Source organism: Sinocyclocheilus grahami, unplaced genomic scaffold, assembly GCF_001515645.1.
Source record: "Sinocyclocheilus grahami isolate Dianchi unplaced genomic scaffold, SAMN03320097.WGS_v1.1 scaffold1398.1, whole genome shotgun sequence".
Taxonomy (NCBI): domain Eukaryota; kingdom Metazoa; phylum Chordata; class Actinopteri; order Cypriniformes; family Cyprinidae; genus Sinocyclocheilus; species Sinocyclocheilus grahami.
Genome location: NW_015506577.1, coordinates 413,535 through 441,523, shown reverse-complemented (window position 1 = coordinate 441,523; position 27,989 = coordinate 413,535). Strand labels below are relative to the sequence as shown.

At 38.4% G+C, this 27,989-nt stretch overlaps 1 protein-coding gene across 1 annotated transcript in view; it reads left to right on the top strand.

Moving 5' to 3' along the window:
* crybg1b (crystallin beta-gamma domain containing 1b) overlaps positions 1 to 27,989 on the top strand; it is a 48,980-nt gene that overhangs the window by 3,880 nt on the left and 17,111 nt on the right. Inside the window, exons 3-15 of the mRNA XM_016256124.1 lie at positions 2,692 to 3,419; positions 5,669 to 8,363; positions 10,119 to 13,988; positions 14,123 to 14,278; positions 14,548 to 14,586; positions 14,735 to 14,853; positions 14,931 to 15,078; positions 15,181 to 15,320; positions 21,021 to 21,147; positions 21,227 to 21,262; positions 22,296 to 22,444; positions 24,250 to 24,376; positions 27,180 to 27,325. Of these exons, the coding sequence (XP_016111610.1) occupies positions 2,692 to 3,419; positions 5,669 to 8,363; positions 10,119 to 13,988; positions 14,123 to 14,278; positions 14,548 to 14,586; positions 14,735 to 14,853; positions 14,931 to 15,078; positions 15,181 to 15,320; positions 21,021 to 21,147; positions 21,227 to 21,262; positions 22,296 to 22,444; positions 24,250 to 24,376; positions 27,180 to 27,325 (8,480 nt within the window). The remainder of the gene's footprint in view (positions 1 to 2,691; positions 3,420 to 5,668; positions 8,364 to 10,118; positions 13,989 to 14,122; positions 14,279 to 14,547; positions 14,587 to 14,734; positions 14,854 to 14,930; positions 15,079 to 15,180; positions 15,321 to 21,020; positions 21,148 to 21,226; positions 21,263 to 22,295; positions 22,445 to 24,249; positions 24,377 to 27,179; positions 27,326 to 27,989) is intronic.

Below are 27,989 nucleotides of genomic sequence, written 5' to 3'. Positions count from 1 at the left end.
AATGAACTGACTTGGGCTCTTTTATCTATCTATTGAAGGTTCTGATTGGTGTGTGATAAATTTTGACTCTTAGTGTTTCCATGTGGGTAACTGTGTGCTAATTGAGCTCAAGCTATGCTGACTTGAGTGAACAATATTGAATGCTAGTGCTTTCTAAATGACAACATGGTGTAGGCAATGAGAAATGAAGATATTTGTGTGTAGAGTTTTGCAGTGACAGTTCAACAAATCTGATTCATGCGTCAAAAAGGGGAATAGTGTTTATAGTTTAGAGAAATAGGTGTGCTTTTTGATAAATGGCGTTATGGTTTTGAAATTTTAGTTCAAAAGCCTGGTGACAGTGTTTAAGCAATCGAGAAAAACTGTAAATGCGATTAACAATTCAACAAATAACATTACATATGAAGTGTCTGTATGTGTTCTTTTATTAATTTTACAAACAAATTTATAAAAATGTTTCAAGATCAGGTAAAAGCTAGTTTAAATAAACCAACTTCTAAACATTCTAAAAAAAACAGTTGTGATGTAACGAAGCTTCGTTTACTGAAATCGCATGACTGAATCAATGATTCGAAACAAACGATTCACAAAGGTTTCGAAGCTTCACGAAGCAGCGCTCATCACTACAATCAGTGTTGGGTAAGTTACTTTAAAAAGTGATTAATTATTAGCTACTAATTACATCTTGAACAGTATAATCAGATTACTGTACTAATTACTTGCTCTAAAAAGTATTGCATCACTAATTTCTTCCTAAATCCAATATTAATATTGACCAGTTAAACAATACAAGGATAGACGTTTGCTATTTTAATTCTTTTACATAACAAAAATTTAAGTGCATCAATTTTTCTTGGACCAACCAAAGTATTTCAAGCACTATTATTTTATATTAAATTGTTCTGTAGTGCCGTATTTAATGCAGTTACATCAGAATTAACTTATTAAATTACAGAAATTAAGAGTAATCCCTTACTTTTAGTAATTACTGACCTCACTTACTACAACTAACATGAGTACAAAGTAAAAATTCAACAGTTCTGCTCGCTTAAACTTTGAATTTCTTAACCTAAAAATTTCAGTGTAACCCATAAACTCAAAGTTTCTTAGCTTGTTTCATCTGTAGCCAGAATATGACATGTTTTCCCCATGAAAAACTTGCTATTAATTGGCGTTAGATAATCATTATTACCATATCAAGACAATTATGATTTTTTTTGTTGATGTAGCGGTCTCTGGTGAAGTATTCACTGCAAAAAATGATTTTCTTGCTTAGTATTTTTGTCTTGTTTTCTAGTAAAAATATCTAAACATTCTTGAATCAAGATGCATTTACTGGACAAGTTAAGACATTAAGTTTTGTTTTCTAAAAAAAGTATCACAATTTTGTTAGTTTTTGCTTAAAAGAAGCAAAAATATCCGCCAATGAGGAAAGAAAAATAATCTTAAATCAAAGGCTAAACAAGATTATTCTTGCCCCATTGGCAGATATTTTTGCTTGTTTTAAGCAAAAACAAACGAAATTGAGAACTTTTTCAGAAAACAAGACATAATATCTTAAAGGAAACATATTATGCCCCTTTTTACAATATATAATATAAGTCTCTGGTGTCCCCAGAATGTGTCTGTGAAGTTTCAGCTCAAAATACTCCACAGATAATTTATTATATCATTTTGAAAATGCCTATTTTGAGTGGAAGCAGAAACAAGCTGTTTTTCGGGCCTGTCTCTTTAAATGCAAATGAGCTGCTGCTCCCCGCCCCCTTTTCCAGAATAGAGCTGCGCCATTACAGCTCGGACCTGCTAAAAGCATCTGTTTTGGTTCTGATTATCATGTTTATTGTGCTGAAATCATGCATTTCAAACCATATGAGTTTAAACTTCTGATATAGGGTTTTCACATCTGAAGCACACGCACAGAAAGCGGCTGTCGCAGCATGCGAGCACTAAACTAAGTTCTCATTCACACACAAGTTTACCTTAAAAACACACACGAGTTACAAAAACAGTGGGTTATGTCTGTGAAGGTAAACAGCTGGGAAATAAATCACATGTTTATTTTAGATCTGTGTGGCAGCAGCAATATACAGTAAATAAATCAATAAATGCACTGCTCTGTCGTCTCCTCTGAGGCTGGGACTCTAACCAGTGTTCTCTGCTCGTCTGTGCAGCCAAACACAGAACAGTTAGCATGTTCTGCTCAAACTTTCTCCATGGCATTAGAACTAGTACACCGTTGTCGCTTGCAAAAACACGGCGCCTTGGGTGTAAACTTACAGATTAAGGGGCAGTAATATTATAATGAGATCCCTTTGCTACGTCAGACGCTTGCAGAAAAAGGCTTACCAAAACAAAATTACTGGGTTAATTTTTTTCACCTTTCCTTGGTTGGTAGATGCACCGGGGACCTGATTATAGCACTTCAGATTTTCATGATACGTCATCTTTAAGTCATTTTACTTGCAAAATAAATTTATCTTGATTCAAGAATGTTTAGATATTTATACTAGAGAACAAGACAAAAATACTAAGTAAGAAAATCTTTTTTTGGAGTGTATGCATAAAAACGACCCGCACAAAAGGTCAAAAAAAAAAAAAGCCCCTGGAAGTCAAATATTCACCCCTTAATTTCTGCCCCCTACTGAGTGTTACAGATCAGACTCTCAGTGTTTGGCATGTGTTTGTTTGCAGGCTGAGAGTCCACAGGAGCGCAGCCCAGGGGTGTTGAGTCGCATCGGGAGCTGGCTGTCGTGGGGTTGGGGCAGAGATGATCCCACCTCCCAAACACAGCAAGAGGAGGACCACGGAGAAACCAGAGCAGACGAGACAGATCCCACAGAGGCGAGCCCAACCCTCGACCGGAATGCCAAACATCTGAGACTCGAACGCAGTCGGTCGATTGAGAGGAAAAGGCCACCTGAACACTTTGAACAAATGGGCCGGAGGAGATCTGGCAGGAGGAGGCGGAGCTCTCACGGGGATGGGGGCGGAGCCAAATCCCCAACCAATCCCCAACCTGTAAGCCCTGAAGCAACCAGTTTGACAAGCGGCCCGCGGAAAGCATGCACTGACTCAGCTTTTGAGGAGATGGCAAACAGCCTTCCAGGAGCCTCTGGAGCAGAAGCGCCAGACTCAGGTAACCGTGAGGATGTCTTCCAAGCAGAATGGGCCCAAGCACACCTGAGCGAAGACGCAGATTCGGATTCGCTCGTCCAAGCGGCGCTGGTTTATACAGATATGGACGAGGATCGAGTGGTGAGGCTGACGGAGAGCGCCGAATCCAAACGCAGGAGCATCAAAGTGTCTCACAGCGAGGTGGTCTTCGCCAAAAAGGTGGTGGTCGCCTCGGAGGAGCAAAAGGAAGATCAAAATGTGACTTTTAAAGACCCCAAACGGCCGAGATTTGATGAAAGAGCCAGGTGAATTATACCTGTTTAACCAGTTCGTAGCTGTGCTTACACATAACAAACACAATTCTCAGATTTGTGGGCTTTTTAAAGCTGAAGTTGCTGTTTGGGCTTGAATTTAAGTCATGGGAGATCTAGCAGGACAAAACATAAGAAATACACTGCAAAAAAAATATTTTCTTAGTGTTTTTGTCTTGTTTTCTAGCATAAATATCTAAACATTCTTGAATCAAGATGCATTTACTTGACAAGTAGATTGACTTAAGATAATAAGTCTTATTTTCTGGAAAAAAAAGATCAATATTTTGTTTTAAAACAAGCAAAAATATCTGCAAATGGGGCAAGAAAAATAACCTTGTTTAGCCTTTGATTTAAGATTATTTTTCTTGCCCCATTTGCAGATATTTTGACATCTACAAAAACAGATATTTTTGCTTGTTTTAAGCAAAAACTAACAAAATATTGTTTTTTTTCTTAAAGCAAGACATAGTCATTTTACTTGTCCAGTAAATGCATCTTGATTCAAGAATTTTTAGATATTTATACTAGAAGACAAGACAAAAATACTAAATGAGAAAAAAAAAATTTCAGTGTTTCAAAGCAAACGTTTCTGTAATCGAAGTTGAATGTGCTTCATCTAAAACGTGGGAAATCTTTCTTAAAGATTATCAGGACAAAACATCATGTGTCATGTTGTGAAATATGCTCTCTTACTAGGTCATTATCATTCTTCTGGGCTGTAAAGTCATAGATTAAAGCCTGTTGGTTAATGATCCTGATCTGGTTCCAACAGCGTCCTGCATTGAAAAGATGCATTTTCATAACAATTAAGTGTTTACATAGTTAAATGCCAGTTTTTCTAGATGTCAGGCTTGCATTTTTCTACTGTATGCACCAGCAACTCTTAAAGGAACAGTTCGCCTAAAAACCGGAAAGAAATATTTTGAAGTATATTCAAGATGTTCTTTTCCATTCAGCAAAAGTGATTTTTAATGCACGGTTTCTGCAGGTCTGAAAAAGTCTTAACGTTGCATTAAATGTTGCATGCATTGCAAATGTCAGTATTTTTGTCTTGTTTTCCAATACAAATATCTAAACAACCTTAAATCCAGATAGATTTACTTGAAATTCAAAGTGAAGAAATGAAATTGAACAAAATTAAGCAAGTTTATGCCTAAAACAAGAACAAATATCTGTCAATGGGGAATTAAAACTTGTTTTCCCTTTGAATTATGTTGATTTTTCTGCGCTTGTGGTCAGATATTTGTCCTTTATCATAAATTCACCCTATTTTGATACATTTCTCAAAAAACTACATATGTAAGTATGATATCATACATTGTGTTTCCTTTCATTTATACCTTAATTATAACCTTAAGTCTTAAATTTGTCTTCATAAAACTTGCAGAAACCCTGCAATGTCAAATGACAAAAACGCATAACTATGACTCTTGCACTATATTCCAGTCATAATGTTAGTTCTGGGTGAGAAACAGATTAAAATGCATTCGTTTTTGCTTAAAACAAGCAAAAATATCTGCCAATGAGGCAAGAAAAATAACCTTGTTTAGCCTTTGAATTAAGATTATTTTTCTCACCCCATTTGCAGATATTTTTATTTATCCTTTTTTTTTTTAGAAAATGAGATTTAATATCTTAAGTCATTTTACTGGTCAAGTAAATGCATCTTGATTCAAGAACGTTTAGATATTTATGCTAGAAAACAAGACAAAAATACTAAGCAAGGAAATAGTTTTTTGCAGTGCTTTTATGATAATCCAAGTTATTTGCCGATATTATTATAGCTTTCCCTTCACACAACAATATATTACTTAAGTAGGTTGCGCAAGAGTCATAACTTTTGATGCATTTTTATGCTTTTCTTGCTTTTTAAAGCTTAACAGTCATCTCTCATTCACTTTCAAAGGGGAAAGAGCACCAAGAGTAAGTGACGAGGGTGAATTAGCTTGTAATTTTGTTGTGCAGCTTTTGAAATTTTATCTTGCATCACGTGTTGGTTACTTTCAATAAAAGCGTTTTTTCCAGAAAATGCAAACGAAGAAGGGGAAGTCAGTTTCTTAATGGATTAGTGCAGAGAAATAACTGAAGAGAAATAACTGAAGAGAACAAACAAGGAAGAGCAGAGAAAGAGGAAAGAAAGACAATGAGTCAACAGCTAATGAAGGAAGTGGATGCTAATATGAATAGTGTGAACTTGATATTCAAACCAGTTTTGACCTTTATTCTTTGTTATTTTACAGATTTCCAGAGGACAGAGTGGATGGCACCAATGTGAAATCCAAGGGCCGAATCGCAGACAAGATCAGTCTGTTTGAGAGAGGAGCCACCAATGCAGTTGGCAGCTCCACAAACCTGCGTCACCTGGATATTTCTCCAGCTCGAAATGTGGCCAGTCGTCTTTTCACAGAACGTGCCGGAACGCGGTCCAGTTCCGCACCTCCAAACCAATCAGTTAAAGAGAGGGTGATGAATTTTAATGCAGGACGGAGGGGAGAAGAGAAGCTGACGTTGCCGTCTGGTCGTACGCTGAACGAAGGACGTTCAAAAATAGCTGAAATATCTTGTTCCGGACGTTTTGAAAAATCAACAGCAAAGACAGATACCAGCGGAGAGCCAAAGGTTAAATGCAAGCCTCATTTAAACATCGATCAAACTGACTCCAAATCCCACAATGCAACACAAAGCACACCTGTATTGTCAGAGAGCACAAGTGACTCAAACATTGGGAATAAAGAGCTGGATTCTTTGCCAATGGTTTCATCACCTACTGATGAGACACCGCAGGTGAAATCGCCAAACCGGACCAGCTCGCGATCTAAAAAGCGTCGAGGCAAAGATCCGCTGAGCCCCACCAAACAAGAAATGGGTCAGGGTAAACAGGAGGTCAAGGACAAACCTCTTGTAGATATTGTAAAGACCACAGAGCAGTATTCTGATAAAGAAAGACCCAACTCTGCTTGGGAGGTCGTAAGCAAAACACCTAAAGTCCCTCCAAGGTTGGAGAAAGCAGCAGAAATTATGCAAAGCACAAAGAAAAAATCTGACTCTCCACATGCGGACACAAAATTTCCTAAAGAAATGAAAAGAAAGGATGAGAAGCATGGCTCAAAAGAAGATAAGATAGAACGGACAGAGATTGACTCAAAAACGGAAGAGAAAACGAGAAACATCAACAAAAAGCAGCCTGTTCATGAGCGCTCAGAAGGACAGGGGCAAGGGAACAGAGATGTGATTGTAAACACATTGTTTGGAGAGTCAGGGAAACCAGATCCATCTGTGACAAAAGAAGAGAAACCACCGTCCCCAGAGGACCTGAATGAGGCCAACTCTAAAGACTGCTTTGAGCCAGCCAATAACAGCGCTGCAGATTCCAGGAAAGATGCCATGCGAAACAGAGGGAGTGAGACGGATACGCTGGTCTTACCTGAGAAAAAAGCAGAAAACACCACTGAAAGTGACCTGAAATCGGCACAAAGACCATCAGAGACAAACCAAAAGAGTCGAGAAAAAGACAGTTTGGCTGAGACTACCAATCAGAATGAGAAAAATGACCTTGTTACAGAAACAACTGAGACACACAAACATAGTACTGAAGTCAGTACAGCAAAGCCAACCAAGCAGAATGTAGAAGAAGGAATTACAACAAAGACGACTAAACATGGTAAATCAAATGACACCTCAGTTGTGAGACAAGACACAACAATTATGCCAAGCAGTGAGGGTAAAGAGACTCAGACTCCAGAGATAATCTCTGAATTGTCTGATCAGACTAAAGAAAACGCCACTACTACAAGTAGGACACCGGCAACACCAAACCCTGCACTGGTCAAAGACCAAAATAACCATGTGGACACCATAATTTTACCTCAAATTCCACCTACAGAGGGAGGCGGTCGCAAAAGAGATGGGCCACCCCTACAAAACCAATCAGAGAGCGGAGAAGAACAGAAAACACTGGCAGTGTCTAATAAAAGGGATTTACAACAGCCCAGCACTGAAATTAAAAAGGGAGGCACCAAAAAACCACAGAGTAAAATCACCAGCACAGAAATGACATCCATAACAAATGGAGATATACACTCTGTACAGGCGGAATATCAGGTTTCTGATTCTCTTAAACAGTCTGGAGAAAATACACTTGGCTCTAGCCTTGAAAATACCTTACCTGAAATACCATCCAATAATGACAATCTACCTCTGAGTTCAGCAAAAAAGAAGCCCACTTCCTTGTCATCCAAAGTCATTGAAGCATCCACCGAGCAATCTGGCCAGGTCACTGCTGAACCAGCCTTAAAAGATGATACAGCTTTCAGTGATAAGAACACAACCTTGTCAAACTCAGCTAATAAAAAAACAAATAATGAAAAGACCACTCCTCCACCAGCCTCTACCAATGTAATAAACACTCCTGAAAAACCAACAACTATTGAAAAAACCACATCTCCACAAGCCCCAACCAATGAGAAAACCTCCACTTTACCTGCCTCAACTAAAGAAAAGACTACAGGTCTATCAGCATCAACCACTGACACAATATCTGCTACATCAGGCTCCAATGATGACAAAAACAAACCTCCACCAGCCTCAACTGATGAGACAATCTCTGCTTTGCCTGCCCCAACTACTGAAAAGACCACGCCTCCGGGAGCATCTGCTAACGAACAGACCACGCCTCCAACAGCATCAGTTAATGAAAAGACCACACCTCCAACAGCATCAGTTAATGAAAAGACCACACCTCCAACAGCATCAGCTAATGAAAAGACCACGCCTCCAACAGCATCAGCTAATGAAAAGACTACGCCTCCAACAGCATCAGCTAATGAAAACACTACGCCTCCAAGAGCATCAGCTAATGAAAACACTACGCCTCCAAAAACATCAGTCACTGAAAAGACCACGCCTCCAAAAACATCAGTCATTGAAAAGACCACGCCTCCAAAAACATCAGTCATTGACAAGACCACGCCTCCAAAAACATCAGTCATTGACAAGACCACGCCTCCAAAAACATCAGTCATTGACAAGACCACGCCTCCAAAAACATCAGTCATTGACAAGACCACGCCTCCAAAAACATCAGTCATTGACAAGACCACGCCTCCAAAAACATCAGTCATTGACAAGACCACGCCTCCAAAAACATCAGTCATTGACAAGACCACGCCTCCAAAAACATCAGTCATTGACAAGACCACGCCTCCAAAAACATCAGTCATTGACAAGACCACGCCTCCAAAAACATCAGTCATTGACAAGACCACGCCTCCAAAAACATCAGTCATTGACAAGACCACGCCTCCAAAAACATCAGTCATTGACAAGACCACGCCTCCAAAAACATCAGTCATTGACAAGACCACGCCTCCAAAAACATCAGTCATTGACAAGACCACGCCTCCAAAAACATCAGTCATTGACAAGACCACGCCTCCAAAAACATCAGTCATTGACAAGACCACGCCTCCAAAAACATCAGTCATTGACAAGACCACGCCTCCAAAAACATCAGTCATTGACAAGACCACGCCTCCAAAAACATCAGTCATTGACAAGACCACGCCTCCAAAAACATCAGTCATTGACAAGACCACGCCTCCAAAAACATCAGTCATTGACAAGACCACGCCTCCAAAAACATCAGTCATTGACAAGACCACGCCTCCAAAAACATCAGTCATTGACAAGACCACGCCTCCAAAAACATCAGTCATTGACAAGACCACGCCTCCAAAAACATCAGTCATTGACAAGACCACGCCTCCAAAAACATCAGTCATTGACAAGACCACGCCTCCAAAAACATCAGTCATTGACAAGACCACGCCTCCAAAAACATCAGTCATTGACAAGACCACGCCTCCAAAAACATCAGTCATTGACAAGACCACGCCTCCAAAAACATCAGTCATTGACAAGACCACGCCTCCAAAAACATCAGTCATTGACAAGACCACGCCTCCAAAAACATCAGTCATTGACAAGACCACGCCTCCAAAAACATCAGTCATTGACAAGACCACGCCTCCAAAAACATCAGTCATTGACAAGACCACGCCTCCAAAAACATCAGTCATTGACAAGACCACGCCTCCAAAAACATCAGTCATTGACAAGACCACGCCTCCAAAAACATCAGTCATTGACAAGACCACGCCTCCAAAAACATCAGTCATTGACAAGACCACGCCTCCAAAAACATCAGTCATTGACAAGACCACGCCTCCAAAAACATCAGTCATTGACAAGACCACGCCTCCAAAAACATCAGTCATTGACAAGACCACGCCTCCAAAAACATCAGTCATTGACAAGACCACGCCTCCAAAAACATCAGTCATTGACAAGACCACGCCTCCAAAAACATCAGTCATTGACAAGACCACGCCTCCAAAAACATCAGTCATTGACAAGACCACGCCTCCAAAAACATCAGTCATTGACAAGACCACGCCTCCAAAAACATCAGTCATTGACAAGACCACGCCTCCAAAAACATCAGTCATTGACAAGACCACGCCTCCAAAAACATCAGTCATTGACAAGACCACGCCTCCAAAAACATCAGTCATTGACAAGACCACGCCTCCAAAAACATCAGTCATTGACAAGACCACGCCTCCAAAAACATCAGTCATTGACAAGACCACGCCTCCAAAAACATCAGTCATTGACAAGACCACGCCTCCAAAAACATCAGTCATTGACAAGACCACACCTCCAAAAACATCAGCTATTCAAAAGACCACGCCTCCAACAGCATCAGTTAATGAAAAGACCACGCCTCCAACAGCATCAGTTAATGAAAAGACCACGCCTCCAACAGCATCAGTTAATGAAAAGACCATGCCTCCAACAGCATCGGCTAATGAAAAGACTACACCTCCAACAGCATCAGCTAATGAAAAGACTACCACGCCTCCAATAGCATCAGCTATTGAAAAGACCACGTTTCCAACAGCATCAGCTATTGAAAAGACCACGGCTCCAAGAACATCAGACAGTGAAAAGACTACACCTCCAACAGCATCAGCCATTGAAAAGACTACACCTCCAACAGCATCAGCCATTGAGAAGACTACACCTCCAACAACATCAGCTAATGAAAAGACCACGTTTCCAACAGCATCAGCTATTGAAAAGACCACGTTTCCAACAGCATCAGCTATTGAAAAGACCACGCCTCCTAGAACATTAGACAATGAAAAGACTACACCTCCAACAGCATCAGCCATTGAAAAAGCCACGCCTCTACCAGCACCAACCATTGAGACAACCTACACATTATCAGGTTCAGCTAATGAACAAACCACATCATCTGCCTCATTAACCGTTAGGTCTCCCTTCACTTCATTAGGTATAGGTGATTACAAGAACAAACCTCCATCAACATCAACCATTGAAACAATCTCCACTTCATTAGCCTCCAGTGATGACAAGAACAAATCTCCACCAGCCTCAGCTAATGAAAAGAACACAACTCAATCAGAGTCAACTAACAGAAGGACAACTAATGAAAAGACCATATCTCCACAAGCCTCAACCAATGACACAACCTCCGCTTTGCCTACCTCATCTAAAGAAAAGACTACACCTCCACCAGCATCAACCACTGAGACAATCTCTGCTACATTAAGCTCCAGTGATGACAAAAACAAACCTCCACCAGCCTCAACTGATGAAAAAACTACATCTTCATTAGACTCAACCAATGAGAGAACCACACCTTCACCAGCCTCAACTAACGAGACAATCTCCGCTTTCCCTGACCCAACTAATGATAAGACTACGCCTACAACAACCTCAACTAATGAAAAGAACACAACTACATCAGAGTCAGCTAATAAAAGGACAACTAATGAAGAGACCATATCTCCACAAGCCTCAACCAATGAGACAACCTCCAAGATAAACACTGCACCCCCACCAGCATCAGCCACTGAGACAATCTCTGCTACATTAGGCTCCAATGATGACCAGAACAAACCTCCACCAGCCTCAACTGATGAAAAAACTACATCTTCATTAGACTCAACCAATGAGAGAACCACACCTCCACCAGCCTCAACTAACGAGACAATCTCCACTTTGCCTGGCCTAGCTAATGAAAAGACCACGCCTCCAACAGCATCAGCTAATAAAAAAGCCAAACCTCTACCAGCACCAACTATTGAGACAACCTCCACATTATCAGGCTCAGGTGATGAAAAGACCACACCGTCTGCATCATCAACCGTTGAGTTTGCCTCCACTTCATTAGGCTTAGGTGATGACAAGACCACACCACCAGAAAATGCTGCACCTCAACCAGCTTCAACCAATCCACCAATCTCCATTGTTAGCACTATTAAAAATGAGAGGACCACACCACGACCAGCATCATCGTCTTTCACGCTAACCTCTATCAATAAAGATAATATAACTCCACTTCCTTCATCCAAAGAAAATACAATATCACCACCAGACTATGACAGTAGGAAGGCCACACCTTCACCAGAAAAGCCCTCGGGTCCTGAAGTCTCAGCAAAAGAGAAGATCTCCTGTAAATCTACGACTCCATCCACAAGAAAAAAGGAATTCATCCTCAAACCCTTTCTCCTTCCAGAAATCGCCACTGTCCCCGGCAGCTCCTCCCAGAGCAGGGACTCTCCATCTAGCTGGCTTGATGTGGATCACAGACGTCCTATAAGGAAGAAGCTGTTGATTCCAGAACCCAAGCTTAGCTCCTCTGTGAGTGAGACCAACCTCCAGAACACATCGGGAGAGTTTGACCCAGATGACTTCATTGCAAATGTGAAAAGGCTAGCGATGCCATTCAATCTTCCCCTACGCAAACACAACAAACATCACCTGAAAGCACCTCCATTTGCCATGCCTGCCATCAAAGAAGACCGCTTTGAGAAACCCTTTGATCCGGAGGAGTTCCTGCATGGCTTGAGGCGTAGGAGGGAATTCATTTTGGATTTGCCTCCCAGTTCAAAATCAAAAGCCTCAGAAGTCAAGGAGGCGGAGATCAAACCTAAGCGAGAGAGCATCCTCACGAGGTCCCTGATCTTCCAGAGAGCAAGGAAGGAGTCTGAAAAGGAAGAGGAAGAAAAAGAAGAGGGATCAGATGAAAATACAACAGAACCACTGAAGGCAAAGTCTCGTTTGGAGAGGTGCTCTATTGTCAGCATTCTACGCAGCCCCAGCAAAGGGAGACGAATGGAATTTGTAAGCCCCACTGAGTGTCCTTCAGGTGGGCTGTTATCAGCCAGCGATGGTTCTGGGTCTACAGCACCTCCACAATCACAGCTAGCCCCAACTACAGAACCACCCAAATTGGTCCCAGTTGAGGAAACCCTAGCTAAGAATAACAGCCGCGATACAGCGTCTGGTTTTCAGGTTATTCTAAAACCTAGCACAGACATTGGGCCTGCCATGACACCTGACCTCAAAGCAACTTCAAGAGATCCCACAGTCATTCTTTTAACAGACTCTAATGCTCCTTTTCCTCCTAGTGGTACCCAAACTAGTTCCCATGTTGTACCGAAACCTACAAAAGATGATGGTCCTTCCCTGGCGCCTGACTTGAAAGCAACTTCAGCAGACCCTTCAGTCTCCATGTTTACAGACACTAATGCTCCTACTCCTCCCAATGGTTCCCAGACCAGTTCCCAGGTTCTGTTGAAACAAACAAAATATGATGGACCTACCCTGACACCTGACTTGAAAACAACGTCATTTGACCCTCCAGTCACGATGTTAACAGACGCTAATGCTCCTCCACCTAGTTGTACCAAATCTGGTTCCCAGGATCATGGACCTGCTGTGGCACCTGACCTCAAAACAGCTCAGAGAGACCCCACAGTCACTATGTTTACAGACACTAATGTTCCTTCTCCTCCCGATGGTTCCCAGACTAGTTCTCAAGTTGTGCTGAAGTTTACGAAAGATATTGGACCTACCCTGGCACCTGAATTGAAAACAACTTCAGCAGACCCTCCAATCACCATGTTAACAGATACTAATGCTCCTCCACCTAGTTGTACCCAGTCTGGTTCCCAGGATGATGGACTTGCCATGACACCTGACCTTAATGCTTCTACTCCTCCCAATGGTTCCCAGACTAATTCCCAGGTTGTACTGAAACCTACTACAGATGATGGACCTACACTGACACCTGACTTGAAAATAACTTCATTAGACACTTCAATCACCACGTTAACAGACACTAATACACATCTAACATCTAGTTATACCCAGTCCGGTTCCCAGGATGTTCTAAAACATATCAAGGATGATGGACCTGCTATGACACCTGATCTCAAAACAGCTCAGAGAGACCCCGCAGTCACTATGTTTACAGACGCTAATGCATCACTGCTTCTCAACGGTACCCAGACTGGTTCTGATGTTGTTCTGCGACCTGATGGACCGACCCTGAAAACAACTACAGTAGATGCTAATGCGCCTCCACCATGTCCTTCCTTTGATGATATCAAGTTGCCTGGTTTCCTGGAGAAATTTCGTCCAAAGGAACCTGAAAACGCTCAACCATCAAATGAGATCAACCCACTGGTCAGCCATCCCTCATTCATCACACTGACCACAGCAACAACACATACTTGCATATGTTTATATCCTAAGCTAGTGCTAAGTAATGTTTCACAATAGTGTTGTTCTGTGTGTATATATTTGTGTGTGCTGGTTAGGTGGCTAGAGAAAGTGCCTCAATACCTGCTCTAGTGGATCTGAATAAGGCTGCTGACGTAGCTGACGGGATGATCCCAGAAGTTACGGTTCCACCAACACCTGTAGTTCCAGCGGCTCAAATCCCTCAAGCTAAACCTCAGAGAGAACTACCAAATGTATGAGTCAATAACCAATGCGTATTTTCTTTTTAAATGCTAAATATGAATTTGTACATAGCTGCAGTTGCTCTGTATGCCTGCTTGTTATTAATGCCTGTCCATATTGGTATGTGGCAAATGTGAGAGATTTGAAGCTTTAACATGTTGACAGGGTAAAATTTTTGGGTTATCTTTGAAATTTGTTCGTCTGCTTGGTTAAATATTATGAAACATTTGCAAAAAAATTACTCGCATTACTCTCTTAACTACAGCGTTTTTTCTTTCAGATTCCAGCTGCTCGCGGAATCCACCGGCGTCCTGGAAAGGTTTGCCAGAATTTCAAACTCGTGACCTAACAGAGAATTTCAGATATGGAAACCAGCTCTATTTGCATAACATTTTATTTATGCTTTAAATATGTGAGTAAAAATATGTGACTTCTTGGGCCCTTATTTGATGTTTTGTGGCCGTCAGATTGTGATATTTGAGCACCATCAGTTCAGCGGTCAGTCCTTTGAGTTCTACAGGGATCAACCTGATGCCACACACATGCAACTGTCCAGTGTCATATCTATTAAAGTGGTCAGAGGATGGTAAGTGGCATCTATGGAGAACAAATACTGGGCATTTCAGTTGATTAGATTTAACTGTGCATTTTGGCCTCTCGTAGCTGGATATTATATGAGAAACCGGGATTTGAGGGACGATGCATCCCTCTGGAAGAGGAAGGAGTTACTGAACTGCCCAATCAATGGGCAGAAGAGGGTGAAGAAACATCTGCCCCTGTGGTCATTGGCTCAATTCGACTGGCTGTCAGAGTAAGTGACCTTCTTGAAAGGATTGTTTCGAACACAATAACCGCATTCTGAAGGTCAGAAGAGATGGGAGTGACCGCTATGTTTTCCTGTTTGTGTCTGCAGGACTACACTCCGCCCCAGATAGAGCTGTTCACTGAGCCTGCTGGCAGAGGCAGAAGCTCTGAGTATGTGGATGACACAGAGGAAGTGGGCCGTTTTAGCCGTCCTCAGAGCACCGGCTCCATCAAAGTCCACAGTGGTCTGTAAGTTCTGCTTAGACCTTGAGCGTTTACTGGGGTGTATGTTTGGACGCTGTTGTTGGGTGTGTGTTGTCAAAGTGAAGCTCTTGGCATGCACATCTTTACTGAGTACTTACAAAAAATGTGTTCTGATTCACTTTCTGTTTTGGAGGCAAAAAAATAAATGTACTAAAAATCAATCAAAGCAACCACCGCAAAAATCAATCAAAACAGCAACATGCTGAACATCAATCAAAACTCGAAGCCCAGAGTGTACTTCGGTCCGCCTCATGCAATTTTCCACATCAGAAATTTCCACAGACTTCCACGCACACTGTCCATGTGCAGCCCAATTTTTGTTTCCATGCGGATGGTCTGCATAAAATAGCACCTTCAGGCCCCTTACCAAAAAGAAGTATACTTCAATTTTATTAAGCATACTTAAGTAAAGTTCAAGTATATTTTTAAGTATACTTTATGTAGCAAGTATACAAATATCAGTGTACTAGTAGTATACTTGTAAGTGTACTATTTCAATACTCTTTGGGACTAAATTGGCCCACTTTCTAGTATATAAATGTATACTTTAAGTATAACAGTAGTAAACTGAGTACACAACTAGTTTACATCTATGTTTTTAAGTTTGTACTGCAACTATACTAAAAGTGAACTTGTAGGTATACTAATAATTTACTAATTAAATACTTGTAGCATTTTTAGTACACTGAAGTATAGTCTCAGTAAACTACTAGTTTAGTAGTTTTATTCTGCAAGTATACTTGTAAGTTTTCTTTAAGTGAACTTTAGATCATACTTTAAGTATACTACTATGTCCCTATTTAGATATTAATTTGTATATATTTTGTTATATGAATAGGCTATCTGAACATACAAACGTCAAAAGAAAGAACGGGGTATTTGCTTGTAAACAAAAACATTTTATTCTAGAGTCATGCATTCTTTTTTTTTTTTAACACTTGAATGTGGATAAGTTTCATAAATAAATAAATAAACAACATTTTGAACAAAAAGCTGAAAAAAGACTATGAATTGGATTCAGAATGAATTCCAACACCCCAAAGCTTGACAGTCATTACCTCTTCATGGGTCCACATTTTATTCCATAACGTTACACAGTTTTGATGCTGTTTTATGTCTGATCGTGTGACATTACATGTGGAAGCATCTGTTGTTTCGGTTTCTTCTTGGCTTGTTTCTGTACAGAAGATGTGTACTAGCGCCCCCTACCGTTCAACAATGAAAACATGGATTCCCAGAGCACAAGTAGCTATAGCTCAAATATACAGTATTTAGACTTTTTCTAAGTATAAGTCAAGTATACTTAAATGTCATTTTAAGTATGTTTCTGAGAAGTACATAAAAAGTAGATTGAAAGTTTACTTTCCTATTTTTAGTTTAAAAGTATACTAATGAATAAACTTTTTCGTAAGGGGCCTGGGTATACTACTTTTTCCGCGTTCTGCTCTGTCTCGCGCACAGCTTTCAAAGTCTACTCAATCACGAACGGACGAGTTCGACATATGCGCAGTGCCACCTAGTGGACTCATTCTGTCTGCGCTATTGTGCGCGGATGCAAAAATTGGTGTCCGTTATTTTTGACCAAAGTAATATCAAGGTGACCAAAGATTTTAACGAAACCACCGTTGGAAGAGCTGTCATAATTTGTTCATGTTTGGAAAACTGCTTCGCAGATGGTGCTATTGAAGGGTTGCCATGTCCACTTATTATAAGCGATGCTTGTTAAGCATCTTTGAGCTAAAATTGGCTTATTTCCAAGGTAATGCTTTAAGATTTAAGTTCATTATGGCCTTGTTATTATTTGCCATTTTTTTATAGCAATATCTGGCAACCCTGGGTCAAGACATGCCTCCTTCCCTGTGATTTCTTGCATTACGCATTTAAATATGTCATTAACTAGTTGTTCAGTTCTGTACACACTGTAAATGCAGTTGCCACTACCTGATTTTTTCGGAAGTCAGTTCGGTTGTAGAATGCGGTCATCGCTCTTAAATTATCTAGCCACCTTAAATGACTGAACTGTGTACATACAGAGCAGAGTTAAGTACTAAAAGGTGAACTGACTAGCAAATTTAGATGCAGTATGTACAGTACATGGCCAGTGTTGTGAGAACATAATGACAGGATTCCTGATGATTCATGAGTATGTTATGCTTTATGAGAGCGTTTGAGTCACAGCATTAGTCACGCTGAATCATATAAACAATATCAGAGCCACATAATCCAGCACTCAAACTATAGCACAAAAACTCATTCTGATGCTCTCAGTAGTGTTTATAACAGACGGAAAGGGGAAAATAGCATGCTAATAATTATTAAAGTGGCAGATACAGTCACTTCAGTCACACAGCGTGACACAATACTTGTTTTCATTTTAAACACTAGTCTCGTGTGTGTGCATGATAAACCGAGAAAGCAGAACAGGACAGTGAGGGTGACAAAAACACAGAGGAAAGACAGAAATAATCAGGAAAAGAGCTGAACAACTGATGAAAGCTATGGCAGGAATGTGAGCAGGAATAGAAAGAGAAAATCACAGATTGTTGAGGGGGTGGAGGTGAATGATTTACAGCAGCGTATGTCCAGGTGAACCAGCAGAACACAACAACAACTACCAATAATATTCACAGCACAGCATATTCATATTTGTTTATTTTAAACCGAAATACCATTTAATGGAACCAAAGTCAGTTGAGTTTGTTTGTGTAGTCAGTCTGTAGATTCTGTTGAAAGATGAAGCAGATAAAAACTACTGAACACGACAGAAAACATGCGACTCATGTGAGCTGTTACTCATTCATATGCAAATAAAGCCAGATGAACTGTTGGAAAATGGTCATGAAAAACTATTTTTTAAGGTTTCATAAACTTCTTATGCAAGTGGAAAAAACTGACACATGAATATTTTTAACATGTCAGGGAGAGTGGAAAATTGTCAAATTTTTATTTTTATTTTTTTTTAAATCTTTATTTTAAAAGTTTTTATCAACTTTGTGTAAATGGACAAATCCCAGGAAAACAAGCAATCATTAATATTTTTAAACATGTCGGAGAGAGTGGAAAATGGTCCCCACATTTTTTTTAAGTTTTCATAAACTTTATGATTTTGCAAGTGGAAACACCTCAGCAAAACAAGCAAACATTATTATTTTTAACGTGTTTTACAGTTTTAGTTTGTTTTACACTTCAGGTGTAAAAACCTCAGTAAAATAACCAAACAATAACATGCAAAATAAATAAATAAGTTAAAAATATATATATATATATATATATATATATATTAAAGTTGTCCTAAGACAAGAACGCATTTTAGGACAACTTTGATCAAAGGTTTTGATCCACTTCAAATGTTGACTAGTGTGTATGTGTGCTTTAAGATTTAAGTTCATTATGGCCTTGTTATTATTTGCCATTTTTTTATAGCAATATCTGGCAACCCTGGGTCAAGACATGCCTCCTTCCCTGTGATTTCTTGCATTACGCATTTAAATATGTCATTAACTAGTTGTTCAGTTCTGTACACACTGTAAATGCAGTTGCCACTACCTGATTTTTTCGGAAGTCAGTTCGGTTGTAGAATGCGGTCATCGCTCTTAAATTATCTAGCCACCTTAAATGACTGAACTGTGTACATACAGAGCAGAGTTAAGTACTAAAAGGTGAACTGACTAGCAAATTTAGATGCAGTATGTACAGTACATGGCCAGTGTTGTGAGAACATAATGACAGGATTCCTGATGATTCATGAGTATGTTATGCTTTATGAGAGCGTTTGAGTCACAGCATTAGTCACGCTGAATCATATAAACAATATCAGAGCCACATAATCCAGCACTCAAACTATAGCACAAAAACTCATTCTGATGCTCTCAGTAGTGTTTATAACAGACGGAAAGGGGAAAATAGCATGCTAATAATTATTAAAGTGGCAGATACAGTCACTTCAGTCACACAGCGTGACACAATACTTGTTTTCATTTTAAACACTAGTCTCGTGTGTGTGCATGATAAACCGAGAAAGCAGAACAGGACAGTGAGGGTGACAAAAACACAGAGGAAAGACAGAAATAATCAGGAAAAGAGCTGAACAACTGATGAAAGCTATGGCAGGAATGTGAGCAGGAATAGAAAGAGAAAATCACAGATTGTTGAGGGGGTGGAGGTGAATGATTTACAGCAGCGTATGTCCAGGTGAACCAGCAGAACACAACAACAACTACCAATAATATTCACAGCACAGCATATTCATATTTGTTTATTTTAAACCGAAATACCATTTAATGGAACCAAAGTCAGTTGAGTTTGTTTGTGTAGTCAGTCTGTAGATTCTGTTGAAAGATGAAGCAGATAAAAACTACTGAACACGACAGAAAACATGCGACTCATGTGAGCTGTTACTCATTCATATGCAAATAAAGCCAGATGAACTGTTGGAAAATGGTCATGAAAAACTATTTTTTAAGGTTTCATAAACTTCTTATGCAAGTGGAAAAAACTGACACATGAATATTTTTAACATGTCAGGGAGAGTGGAAAATTGTCAAATTTTTATTTTTATTTTTTTTTAAATCTTTATTTTAAAAGTTTTTATCAACTTTGTGTAAATGGACAAATCCCAGGAAAACAAGCAATCATTAATATTTTTAAACATGTCGGAGAGAGTGGAAAATGGTCCCCACATTTTTTTTAAGTTTTCATAAACTTTATGATTTTGCAAGTGGAAACACCTCAGCAAAACAAGCAAACATTATTATTTTTAACGTGTTTTACAGTTTTAGTTTGTTTTACACTTCAGGTGTAAAAACCTCAGTAAAATAACCAAACAATAACATGCAAAATAAATAAATAAGTTAAAAATATATATATATATATATATATATATATATTAAAGTTGTCCTAAGACAAGAACGCATTTTAGGACAACTTTGATCAAAGGTTTTGATCCACTTCAAATGTTGACTAGTGTGTATGTGTGTATATATATATATATATATATATAATTTGTTTTTATAAACTTTGTGATTATGTAAGCGGAAAACAAGCAAACATTAACAGTTTAACGTGTCAAAGAGAATGGAAAATGTTCCTCAAAAAAACAAAATTTTACATTTATTAAAAAAGTAAGAAGTGTAAGTAGCACATAAAAAAACAAGCAAACATTAACATTTTTAACATCAGAGAGTGTGGAAAATGGTTATAAAAACAAAATTGTACATGTTTTCATAAATTTTATGTTCATGCAAGTGGAACAACGTCGAGAAACAAGCCAACTTTAATATTTGTTACATTTCAGCGAGTGTGTGAAATGGTCTTGAAAACATGAAAAGTTTCCAATTGAGTTTTAATGATTATGTGAGTGTAAAAACCTCAGGGAAAAAAGCAAACATTAACATTTTTAACAAGTCACAGAGAATGTAAATGTCCATTAAACAAAACCTACATTTTATATTTAAAAAAACAATCAAACATTAATGTTTTTAACATTGCTTCCCCCATCGTTAGGGTTAGGGTTAGGGTTAGGGTTAGACCGATTTTGGTCAGTGAGGTGTTAACTAGTACCGCCAAAAACTAGTGAAGTCACTTCGTCACCTGACTTGACTAATAGCCGAGGGACTGGTTGATGAGATGAGTGATCTGTTATGATCAGGTGACGGATGATTGACAGCTGAGCTCTCTGCTCCACAGCTGGCTGGTTTACAGTGATCCGGGTTTCCAGGGTCTGCTGGCGGTTCTGGAGGCCGGAGAGTATCCGTTCCCAGAGGACTGGGGTTTCCCATCGCCTGCGGTCGGCTCTCTGAGGCCTGTGCGAATGGTACGCCTCACAGCATAACGTTATTCACCCGTCTGCAGTCGTCACACAGTGTGTCACCAGAACTCTGCTTATTTTCCAGGGCGCTCTGAAGGTCGAGAAGCCAAACGCCGTCAAGGTTTGTGAGTTTCAGTGTCTTCACTAGAAGAAATGTATGTTCTTCCTCAGTATTTTCTGTTCTGTTTTCCAATACAAATATTAAAACGTTCTTAAATCATCATACATTTACTGCAGATGCACCATGACTGAATATATGAACATATGAATGCATTAAATTTACGTGTTTATGCTTAAAACAAGAACAAATATCTGCCAGTGGAGTCAGAAAAATCAACTGAATTCAAAGGGAAAACACGTTTATTTTTCTAACTCCAATGGCAGATATTTGTTTCTTGATTCAAGTACACTGTAAAAATAATTTTTCATTGTAAAATTTAGATTATTGGAGTATGTTTTACAAGGAACTTCATAATTTCATGTTTAATTCAATGAGTTACATGCTGTTTCTTTGTAATTATTTGTGAAATTTACTAGCAATTTCGGAGTTAAATTCTTTTAATATAATATTATTTTTTTTCAATAAATTTTAATTTTAATTTTTTTGCTTTTCCGTTCGTTTTCCCCCCAAAAATACAAACAACCGGATAAACAACCACAAAATGATATAATATATGTAATACAAATGACAAATAAAAAAAAAAAAATTTTTTTATTATACACTAAAATTTATATTATATTGTATATATAATAACTAGATAACCAAGCACAACAAACAATGCGTATTTATGTATATTATGTTATAAATGTACATATATTATATTGAAAATGTTATATAATAATGTAAAATGAATATATTATATAATAAAATATACAAGTCTTGTTTTCTGAAAAATGTATCAAAATTAAGTGACTTTATGCTTAAAACAAGAACAATTGCTTCGTAATGAAGAGAAATAAGGTCGTTTTCCCTTTAAATTAATATTTTTCTGACTCCATTGACAGATATTTGTTCTTGTTTTGCGCTTAAACTTACTTAATTTTGATACATTTTTCAGAAGACTTAATTTCTTGATTTAAGATATTTGTACTGGAAAACAGGACATAAACGCTGAGGAAGAGTATGATTTTCTTCATCGCTCTGTCTCTCTCAGGCCGTGTTGTATGAAAAGGCCGGTCTGGAGGGCCGATGCGCGGAGGTTCAGGGAGACGTCTTCTCCTTCGCCAGGACAGAAACGGACCCGAGCGACCCGGACAATCACGGACTGAACTGTGTGGAATCACTCAAGATCCTCGGAGGCCTGTGAGTCCCGAACTCTGAGGTTTCCCCTCAGTCTTGTTTTCCATTGCAAACATTTAAACATTCTTAAATCAACAAACATTATTTATCAAGCAAAATGACTGGACATGTTAAAAAGTCTTAAAAAGTGATCAAAATGAAGTGATAGAAAAATAAGTTCAGTCATTGGCAGATATTCATTCTTGTTTTAAGCATAAACTCACTTCATTTTGATCACTTTTTAAGAAAACAAGACTTTTATAGCAAGTTGCTTCTCAAGTAAAAGTTTGTTAATTTAAAGGGGTCATGAGATGCCTTTTTTAAATTATTTTATATTTCCTGAGGTGCACTTATGATCTTAGTATGGTTTCTTCATCAAAAATGGTCATAATTTAGATATAAACAGTAATTTTCTACTCTGATTTGAGCACTCTGTTGAAAGGGGCGTGTCTACTGTGAGACTTCAATGGGAACGCCCACTGCTGTGATTGGCTAACATCTGTGCATATGAAATGAGCATCTGCATTTTTACTATAACAGCCACCAAGATGAACTAATTTCTTTAGCTAACAGCAGTATGGCTCGTGTGATTGATGGACAGACGTGAGTTGTTCAGACACGCCTCCTTGATTACATATGTCGATGATGCACGTTAAGGGGCGTGTCGAGGAAAATCATGACGTCAGTTTCAAATCTGGACGATTCAGAAGAGTAGAAATGAATAATTCATATTTTAAACGGGGGCGTTAGCTCTGAGCTCTGAAACTTGCAGTGTTTTTATTTCGGAGTAACCTCTAATATGTGTAAATATCAAGAACAGTTTAATTCTTCAATTAATCACCCCTTTAAGGATGTTGTAGATATTTGCACTGGAAAACAAGACAAAAATACTGAATAAGAAAATCGCGATTGGTTGATTGAACTCTACAACATTAAAACCCCCATTAACTGTGGTAAAATGACTGTTGAAAAGTGGTAGAGTTACTTTTAAAAGTAATGCGTTACAATATTGCATTACTCCCTAAAAGAGTAACTAATTGTGTTACTTAGTTTCATTTTGTGTAAAGTAATGCATTACTTTTACGTTGCATTTTCTCATTCATTTCTCAACTGCCATTACTTATTTGAAAAAAGTATCTCAGATATTTTATTGTAAATGTAAAAGTAATGCATTACGTTACTGGTTACTTGAAAAAGTAATCTGATTATATAACTAGCGTTACTTGTAATGTGTTATGTTACTAGTTGTAAAAAGTAATCTGATTATGTAACTAACGTTACTTGTAATGTGTAACGTTACTTGTAAAAAAGTAATCTAATTATGTAACTAGCATTACTTGTAGTGTTGCATTACAAGTTACTTGTAAAAAGTAATCTGTTTATGTAACTAGTTAATTGTAATGTTTTGCGTTACTAGTTACTTGTAAATAAGTAATCTGATTACATAACTAGCGTTACTTGTAATGCGTTACGTTACTAGCTACTTGTAAATAGTAATCTGATTATGTAACTAGCATTACTTGTAATACGTTACGTTACTAGCTACTTGTAAAAAGTATTCTGATTATGTAACTAGCATTACTTGTAATGTATTACGTTACTAGTTACTTGTAAAAAAAAGTTATCTGATTATGTAACTAGCGTTACTTGTAATGCGTTACATTACTAGCTACTTGTAAAAAGTAATCTGATTATGTAACTAGCATTACTTGTAATGTATTACGTTACTAGTTACTTGTAAAAAAAAAGTTATCTGATTATGTAACTAGCGTTACTTGTAATGTACCCCCGACACTGCTGTTGGATGCTTTACTCTCGTCTCGTCTCAGGTGGGTGGGATACGATGGCGAGGGTTTTGAGGGGCAGCAGTTCGTTCTGGAGGAAGGAGAGTATTTGGACTGGACAGACTGGGGCGGGACTGGGGAAAAACTCCTCTCTCTGCGGCCCGTTTTCATGGTGAGTCTCATCTTTACTAGCCATCGGTCACCACGCTTCACTAGCTGGGTGATTAGTCGGGTTGTGCTTTAGCTGTCAGAGTGTTTGAAGGGTCCTGAAGCACTTTTTATTTTATTTAATTACACTTTAAAAATGTTCAAAGATTACTGGAGAAAATACTATTTCAGTCTTTTTACTTCAAAATTTCATGTTTAAATTCAATATGTTACTTATTGTTTCTTAAAAATTGCAAATAAGTTCACAAATTATTACAGAGTGAAAATTATTTCAAAGTAAATCCTTCACGGGATTTGTCTAATGTACTTCCTCCTGAGATTTTACATTTACATTTTCATTTAGTAGACGCTTTTATCCAAAGTGACGTACAATTGAGGACAATGGAAGCAATCAAAATCAACAAAAGAGCAATGATATGCAAGTGCTATAACAAGTCTCAGTTAGCTTAATGCAGTACACATGGCATGTTTTTAAAAAAATTATATAATAAATAAAAAGAAAATGGAAAGAATAGAGCAAGCTAGTGTTGGAGGCCTTTTTTGCTTTTGTTAATTGTAAAATAAATAAAAAGAAAACAAATAGATAGAATACAAAAAATTTGAAAAGCTAGTGTTAGTTTTTTTTTTTTTTTAAGAAAACAAGCAGTACATGAATAAAGTGCAAGTCTAAAAGGCACAAGTTTTTTTTTTTTTTTTAAAGAATAGAATTAGAATAGAGAGTGCTAGAGTTAGAGGGTCAAATAAAGATTCTTGAAGATGGCTCAGCTGCTGGGATTGACTTGGGCAGGTCATTCCACCAGGAGGGAACATTTAATTTAAAAGTCTGTGGAAGTGATTTTGTGCCTCTTTGGGATGAACAATAAAGCGACATTCACTTGGGGTGTAGGAGCCATACTTACTATCTTATTTAATTTTTCTATATGTTCACTTATATATTAGTTTGCTGCTATATTGTTAATGTTGTTTATTTCTCTGAGTGTGTGCCCTCTATAGGTGTGAAGGGAAAAATGTTTAAAAGGATATGCGACCCCTGACAGGAAGGGGGCGCTGGTGCGAGAGCATACAGTCTTTCGACCGTGCGCATGGAGCTAAGATGGCATGGTGCAACAAGCCTGCAATTAGCCTTTAAGTTGTTTGTTTGTTTTATGTTGCAATTCAAGTTAATTTTGGAACAATAAAACTTCAGTTATTGTTTGGAACTTCAACAAGCCTTTCTGAATCTATTCATGGTGCTTTGCACGCGTCTGAATATTGCATCAACACCTCCCACAGTGGCCAAGAAACAAGGGATAAAATTGGAAAGTTGAAGCTTGTTTTTACCACTACAAGCTAGATGTTGCGACTTGACCACCTCACCTCTCCAAGATACCTTGAAGGACCTATCTGAGAGATAAGACTCAAACCACTGGAGTGCGGTTCCTGAGATGCCCTTTGCCAATAGGGTTGACAGGGGAATCTGGTGGTTAACCGTGTCAAAAGCCGCGGCCAGATCCAGCAAGATAAGTATAGAAGATTTGGAAGCCGCTCTTGCCAGTCTTAGCTTCAATAACTGAGAGCAAGGCAGTCTCGGTCAAATTTCCACTTCTGAAGCCAGACTGGTTGCTGTCGAGGAGATTGTTCTGTGTGAGAAAGGCTGAGACTTGGTTGAACACAACTCGTTCAAGTGTTTTTGCAATGAAAGGAAGAAGGGAAACCGGTCTGTAGTTCTCTAAAAGCGATGTGTTAAGGATGGGTTTCTTAAGTAGTGGTGTTATATGAGCTTGTCTAAATGCTGAGGGAAAAACACCAGTGTGAAGGGATGTGTTAATGATGTGAGTGCAGGTACAACTGGTACTACAGGTACAACAATAACAGGTATGACTACAAGTACAACTTTTAGGTTAATATTTCAGTATTTTTCCCTGTGTTTTGTAAAAGCTAAGTTCTTTTGCAGTATTTAACTGGTAAATTAAACATTTTAAATTTTTTTTAACATTTTAATCTTAAATTTCACCATTGGTTCTCAATTTATTTTACTCTAACAAAAACAAATAAAAATAATAAAATATAAATGCTATATATATATATATATATATATATATATATAATACGAAGTAAAATATTCTATATAGAGAAAACTAAATAATATAAAATAATATTTCAATAATTTAACAACACATTTGCATGTTCACAGTTCTTTGATGACTGTTAACGGTCACATGATATGCAAGTAAACAAACAAAAGATTTCTTTTTTTGGTAAGTGTTTTATTTTCATTGCTTTTATTTTAAATGAAAGCAAATATTTAATTTTACATTTATATGATTTAATTAATTATTAGCTGTTCTTCAGCTCACAAACCCCAATTTGGGTAATTGTTCCTCTTTCGAAAGTCACTTTGTAAGCGTCTGCTAAATGCACGAATGTAAATTGGAAATTCTGCCTAAATTCATCCCCTTTAAAGCACCGTTGTGTGCAGCCATAAAAACACTGAGTGCTCTGTTCTGTTCAGCTCAGTTCCTCTCTGTCCGGCTGTTTTTGAACTCATAAACACATGCTGTGTAAACATGTCTAAGAAACACACCTGTGATCGAGATCAGTTTTGCACATCTCATTTTCTTTCTTAATGGGTCTCTGATCTCCATCAGTCATTATTACTGAAGTTAGTAAACAGCCAAATGCATTACGCAACCTCCATCAGCACATACCTGCAGTGTTTATGAGCTCTGGACACACAATAGCAGGAAATAGCAGAACCAGAACCAAACGCTTGCCAACTGCTTTCTAATTTAAGACAACCGAAGGCTGTGAAATGCTTTGTTTTTCAGGATTTCTGCTCCCCTCATATGAAGATGTTTAGTGAGCCGGATTTCTCAGAGCGTGGTGTCAGCATCGACCTCCTGGAGCCGCTGGATAACGCCATGAACACACGCTACGGCCCGCAGACGCGCTCCATTGAGGTCCTGGCCGGAGTGTGAGTTGCTTTCTTCATTACGGAGTCCAGAAGTAAAAACTCACTTTAGAGAATTTGGTTTTTAATAACTTATAAACCATTAAAGAGCTCCAGGATTGTTAATCGATGGTACATGTTTCTGTTTAAACCATCAGTTTGCATTATTTCAACATTTTTAAAATAATCCCATTTAACGGCAGAATTTATGGTAATAGTTACATTACCCATGATGCTGTTCGGAAAATTCCACCAATCAGAGAGTAGCAGTGGGCGCTTTAGCTCTGCCCACTCCCATGAAGCATTGTGCGATATAAACTTGCAATAGTGAGGAAAAAAGATCAGAATTGTGAGATTAAAAAGTCAGTTACTTTTTTTTTCTTTTTTCTTGTTTTGTGTCAAAAGCAAAACAGAACAGAACAAAATTGACAGCATTTAATGGCAGAATTTGTGGTGGAAAACTACATTACCCATAATGCTAAATTCCACCAATCAGAGAGTGGCAGTAAACAAAGCCCCACCCACTCTAATAAAGAACTGGCTTTGTCAAAATATTTCAATAATATATATATATATATGCATTAGAGCCCGCCCACTGTTTGGTTCCAGAAATTAGTTTGTTGTTGATTTTATCTCTATAAACTATATATTTCGAATTTATATATATTATATATATTATATATATATA